This window comes from Mustela lutreola, chromosome 1 (genome assembly GCF_030435805.1).
Source record: "Mustela lutreola isolate mMusLut2 chromosome 1, mMusLut2.pri, whole genome shotgun sequence".
NCBI classification, from domain to species: Eukaryota; Metazoa; Chordata; class Mammalia; order Carnivora; family Mustelidae; genus Mustela; species Mustela lutreola.
In genome coordinates this window covers 236,318,224-236,324,923 of record NC_081290.1, presented here as the reverse complement: position 1 = coordinate 236,324,923, position 6,700 = coordinate 236,318,224, and the positions used below count along the sequence as shown (strand labels likewise).

Below are 6,700 nucleotides of genomic sequence, written 5' to 3'. Positions count from 1 at the left end.
TTTTCTTCTGCCCTCACCACCAGTCTTCTTAAGGCCCATCAGTCTTCCTCCCTATGCACAGCTCTCAAACCAATGACACATGTTTTTAGATTTTAATAAGATGGAACCTGGTTAAAGGTAGTAAATTTTCTCTTGGTTTTTTTTATTCTTGTGTATAAATTATCCTGAAACTTAATGGTATGAAGCCAAGAAATTATATATTTTAATATGTTCATAGGTTTTATAGGTCAGGAATTCAGAAAAAGCATACCAGGGAAAGTTCTTTATTTTCTTTACAAAACATGGAGTATCAGCTGGGATATCTAAAATGGATAAAACTCCTTTAAAGAACTGCAACAGGTGGAGTAGACGACCTAAGCTGGTCTTTTTACTTTGATGTCTGGAGCCCAGGCTAGGAAAGTGAATGTATGGGCTCAGCTAACACTCTTGTACGGAGCTAAGCTCTGTAAGTTTCCTTATATCTGAGTGGCTTTCCTCTGCCCTGGTCATTGACTCCTTTCCCTGCTCCTGTAATCATTCAACAACTAGTGGGGTAACGATGAGTAAGAAGTTGGGCTCACTTTATTGAACTTCCTTATTTCCTGAATCTTGTCTCTTCATACCTTTGTTGCTTTAATCTGGTATTTTTTTTAAAGATTTTTATTATTTTTATTTAGTTGAAAGAAAGTGAGAGAGGGAGAGAGCAGAGCACGCGGCAGCAGCAGACAGAGGGGGAATGAGAAGCAGGCTTTCTGCTGAGCAGGGAACCTGATGTGGGGCTCAATCCCAGGATTCTGGGATCATGACCTGAACTGAAGGCAGACACTTAACCAACTGAGCCACACAGGTGCCCCTTAATCTGGTCTTCCATCAAAATAGGTCATGAGGAGTAGGGCATCAGATTTAAGCTATAACACAGATGATGTAGAAGAGCAAGGGCAGACTGATGGAACATGTCATTGAAGAAGGCAGCTAATAATCATCTTAACAGCTCAAGTATTAATCAGGAGCTTAGACTTTTAATTTGGAAAGCAGAAAAGATCTAGAATCTCATTAGAAAGAAAGAGTAGATGACTCTTGCCCCATAGTTCCAATGAAAGTGGGAAGGTCTATTACAACTCTCCAGTGAATATCACAGTCGATGCCAAGAACCCAGGGACAGCTCGATATACAGCTCGATCTCCCTGGAAGCCAGGCAGCTGCATCAATATAAATGCATATTCCTTGCCTAGGAAAGTGTGGACTTAAAGAAATAACAGATGATGTTTCCAGAGTCTGTCCTCTCAGAGTCATTTGGAAGGCAAGGTAAAGCTGTATTGTCCTTGGTTAGAGCTGTGGGAAATAGCATGACAAATGGGGAATGAGTTTATGCTAACCCAGAATAAGGAGGGGGAAGGAAAGTAAGTGCATAAAAATACAGATAAATATAGGAAATACATAAATACGGGAAAAAGGATAAAGAGAATACACAGACAAGCTTTGGACATTACAAATTTTATACTCATAAACTGTAATGGCCACAGACTTTCCTACATGTACATTTATCTCTTTGCATTTATAGTCCCACGCATGCCACCCCAGGTGACATGCAGAAGAAAACTCTGTATCAGCTCAGCTACTTTTTCTCACCTTATATACTAGGGACCAAATATGAATATCTAGAGATCAAGGACCATGGTCTCTTGGTAACTGGCACATTGCCAGGCCTAATAAATTAGATAAACAGGTATGTTTTTAACAATGGAATTCACACATGAAACATCATGAAGCATAATTATGCATGCTGGTAGGGTTCGTTTCATTTTGTTTTGTTTTATTTTGAATAGGACCTAAGACCAAGGTGAAAAGGTAGCTGAGAAATGGGACAGCATGTGGGTAGTTCTTATTATTTCAGAGTAGTGTATGCCATGGGACTGGGGTTAGACATAGATAAGATAAAAAGGCGAACAGCAGAGTTCCTCAACCTTGGCACTACTGATATTTTGGGTCAAGTTACTCTCTCTCTCTCTCTGTTCTAAGAGGGGGGCTGTTCTGGGCACTATGGGATGTTAGCAGCATCTCTGTCATGTACCCATTAGACACTGGTAAAAATTCCCTCAAGTTCTGACAGTCAGAAAAGTTTCCAGACATTGCCAAGTATACCCTAGAGGAGAAGATGGCTGCTGGTTGCAAAACACTGGACTAAAGAATCATTCCTCCTTTCCTTATCATTTAAAGGACATGAAATGGTGTTTATGTGTGTAGGGAAATGTGAGTGGGTAGGTGACGGCTGTGAAATATGGTTAAGTAACGAGTAACATGATACAGAAGTGAGACAACGTCTGGTATAATTCATTTCAGAACATTAGAAATCAGAACATTAGAAATTCAGTCTCCAAGAGGAGAGGCTGGGGCCCAGTCTCATCACTGTACCTGGCAAAGATTTGGGAATATGTGAATGTATAGCAATAGACTAGGTCAACATATATTTATGAAATAAAGAAGTGACTGGTTGGCTAACTGATTTGGAAATGTGACTCTTCAAGCACTCAGGAGGGTACCAACTTGAAGGAGGTTAATGCTCCTGGAAAATCAGGGCTCAGAAAGAGATTAGCTTCCTTCTTTGGATCTAAAAATAAAATAATCCACAATCTCATGCTCTAGTGCATTTGAGTGGCCCCAATGCTTTTCATTTAAAGATAGAACCATTATTCTCCAAAGTCTGGAAAAGGTTGCTAAAAGGGCCACAGAGCCCATGTCTTAAATGGTAAACCAGTGAACTCACCCTATGAGGTAGGTCCAGTAATAATTTTGATTATTATGTTTATTATTATGTTTTTATTAGTATGGTCTCAAAACATACCTGTCTCTCTCCACCTAGAGTAAACTTTTTATGCATGTCCTTCCTGTGTACAAAGTCGCCCTTGATCCATTTTACTGCCTCCATAGAGTTTCTTTTGTCTTAGTCATACCCATAGCATTTGCTCTATTTTTCTACCATAATGCCACATTTTATTCAGATTTCATCTTTTCATTTGTATTTACCTCACTCTACTGTGAAAGCATCATTCTGGTCTTATACAAATTTTCTTTTCTTTTCCTTTCTTTCTTTCTTTCTTTTTTTTTTTTTTAAGATTTTGTTTATTTATTTGACAGAGAGAGATCACAAGAAGGCAGAGAGAGAGAGGAGGAAGCAGGATCCCTACCAAGCAGAGAGTCAGATGTGGGACTCAATCCCAGGACCCTGAGATCATGACCCGAGCCAAAGGCAGAGGCTTAACCCACTGAGCCACCTAGGCCCCCCTTATTCAAATTTTCTATCTAAATTTCTATTCCAGTTTATCCCTTCTTTCTGCCACTTCTAACAGGCCAGGGGACCACTTTCTTCGCTAGAGGCTGTGATAATGCTTTTTCTTTGCATCTATTTCTGATGAGTACTACTCAAGTATGAACCCCTCCAATTTCCAGCCATTGATACTCAGAGTCTAACATTTTCACATTGTTTTCATTTTATCTACCACATCATTTTATCTCAGGAAGTTACCCAATAAAGGACACTTCCTGTTTTCTTAAAATATTAATTCAGAATAAATAACTGCAATATTTTGCTGCTCAAGGTAGTTACTATATACCAAATACTGTAATAAATTCCTTTTTATTTAGTCCTTAAAAGGAAATATCCTCTTTCTCTGCTTGACTCTTAATCTCACAAAACAAACTGAGGGTTGCTGGGGGGAGGGGGGTTGGGAGAAGGGGGTGGGATTATGGACATTGGGGAGGGTGAGTGCTTTGGTGAGTGCTATAAAGTGTGTAAACCTGGTGATTCACAGACCTGTACCCCTGGGGATAAAAATATATGTTTATAAAAAATAAAAAATTTTAAAAAAAAGGAAATATCCAGGAATATCAAGATCTGGAACAGAGGAAAATTTGTTGGACTTTAATTTCAAAGGTGTTCAAAGTAATACTCTCTTTTCCTTGTATAAATAGGAATAGATAGGATTTGAATGGGTGTATCTCAAAAAATTAGAAGCTCTTAAGTATCCCTGATTAGACATCCCCAAACAGCTTCTTAAATTAACTTGGAATTTTATGGATTCAGTGTATAATGAGATCATTTCTATTTAAAATATTTTATAAATCCAAGTTTCACTCTCACATTAAAAGTTCCTGTACTATTATATTGAATTTAAATTTTAAAAAAATTAAAAATTTCCTGTGCAAAGTCTCTATTTTGTTATCTTTGCTCATGATCCAAAGTATTTTGGGTGAAAATAATTTTTGGAAGACTTAGTTAAGATGGAATTGTGTTACTAATCATCTGGGGCATGTTGGCTGTTATTATGCCTGCACTCTGACTTACTCATTTAACACTTTTTTCCCCCGAGAATTTGTATGTGTGAAGTGGTTTCAGGTGCATGAATAAAAAAAAGTAAGTTTATCGTCTCTTTTCAGAATTAAAAAGAGGTATATGCATAGTTAAATATACATGAAAATATGTATATTTGCATATATACATATATATGTATGTACATACACATGCATAATATACATATACATAAACACACACACATAAATGGTCCTCAAATTCCCCAGTAAGAGAGCTGGTTGAATTACATATGGTAAAGCATTTTTTATATAAATTAAATGCAATGTATGTAACACCATGAGATACAAAGAACGAAAGCCTGTATGATTCCTACCCTTTACCTTGCATATCTGAGAGATGTATACTTCTCCCCTCTCTTGTTCAATCTTTGGTATATGGGAATGATCTGGGGAAAAGAGAGATTGTCTCTATTCCTGGAGCCTTCTGATATTCTGATGCTGATTTTATACCTTACTACCTTACTGAATTCATTTATCAGATCTCGTAGGTTTTTGTTTTTGTTTGTTTGTTTGTTTTTGGTGGAATCTTTAGGGTTTTCTATGTATGGTATTACATCATGCGAAGATATTACTTCTTTCTTACCGATTTGGATGCCTTTTATTTCTTTTTGTTGTCTGAGAAGTTTTGATACCGTTGGAAGAAATGGGAGAATATGAATATTACAAACATTTTCCATTTAACCAGGAGTCAGAAAAAGAGGGAAGTGGAGCAAGAATCACTACCAGGAAGCTGACATCTAACACTGTTATATGCAGTCACCAACAGTGGCGGAGACAATGTCCATTCTTAATGACACCCACTTCCATCCTTCTTCGTTCCTCCTCTTGGGTATCCCAGGGCTAGAAGATGTGCACATTTGGATTGGATTTCCCTTTTTCTTTGTGTATGTTGTTGCACTCTTGGGGAATGCCGTTGTCCTATTTGTGATCCAGACTGAACAGAGTCTCCATGAGCCCATGTACTACTTTCTGGCCATGTTGGACTCCATCGACCTGGGCTTGTCCACAGCCACCATCCCCAAAATGCTGGGCATCTTCTGGTTCAGGATCAGGGATATATCTTTTGAAGGCTGCCTTTCCCAGATGTTCTTCATCCATTTCTTCACTGCCATGGAGAGCATTGTGTTGGTGGCCATGGCCTTTGACCGCTACATAGCCATTTGTAAACCCCTTCAGTATACCATGATCCTCACCAGCAAAATTATCTGTATTATTGGAGGCATTTCTATTCTGCGGAGCCTATGCATGGTGATCCCACTGGTGTTTCTTCTCCTGAGGCTGCCCTTCTGTGGCCACTGTATCATCGCTCATACCTACTGTGAACACATGGGCATTGCCCGTCTGGCCTTTGCCAGCATCAAAGTCAATATAATATTTGGTCTTGGGGATATGGCTATTTTACTATTGGATGTGCTTCTTATTGTACTTTCCTATGTCAGGATTCTCCATGCTGTGTTCTGCCTGCCTTCCAGGGAGGCTCGACTCAAAGCTCTCAATACCTGTGGCTACCACATTGGTGTTATCTTAGCTTTTTTCACACCAGCATTTTTCTCTTTCTTGACACACCGTTTTGGCCATAATATCCCCCAGTGTATCCATATCCTCTTGGCCAACCTATATGTGGTTGTTCCACCAGCCCTGAATCCTGTAATCTATGGGGTCAGGACCAAGCAGATTAGGGAGCGGGTTTTGAGAATTTTTTTTTAAAGTCAGTTAACCATTGGTATTTCTAGAATTATAGTTCAGATTTACTCCATTTGCTCATTATAAGGGGGTTATTTTCTAAAACTACCGAAGAGAAGTAGCAAAGATAAATATAAGCCAAAAAAACATCTTTTTTCTGTAATCTTTTATTATTACAGATAATAATAAATTTGTTGGTGATAATAGTACAATTTTTAAGGAGTGCATCTTTTACAAAGTGCTTGTATTTATCCTCTTTGATAATCAAGGTAGTCCTATAAAATCATTATTATATTCATAAGTTTACAGATGAGAGTATGATGCTTAGTATTGCATCCACCTTCACAGGAGGGCAGGCAGAAGACAGCATGGATTTTCTTTCCTGTAAAAGAAAAACAAAGCTGGAGGCATCACAGTTTCAGACTTCATGTTATATTACAAAGCTATAGTAATGAAAACAATATTGTACTGACACAAAAAATAGATACATAGGTCAATAAAACAGAATAGAAAACACAGAAGTAAACCCACAATTATATGGTCAACTAAACTTTAACAAATGAGGAATGAAAATATAATGGGAAAAAGAATCTCTTCAATGAAGGGTGTTAGGAAAACTGGACAGCTACATGCAAAAGGATGAAACTGGACCACTATCTTTCAGTGGTAG

At 38.1% G+C, this 6,700-nt stretch overlaps 1 protein-coding gene across 1 annotated transcript; it reads left to right on the top strand.

Moving 5' to 3' along the window:
• The first annotated feature begins 5,118 nt into the window (after positions 1–5,118).
• On the top strand, positions 5,119–6,054 carry LOC131821629 (olfactory receptor 52E8-like). The gene has a single exon (XM_059157854.1). It carries the CDS (start codon positions 5,125–5,127, stop codon positions 6,052–6,054), a length of 930 nt encoding a protein of 309 aa, XP_059013837.1. The 5' UTR covers positions 5,119–5,124.
• Positions 6,055–6,700: the final 646 nt, after the last annotated feature.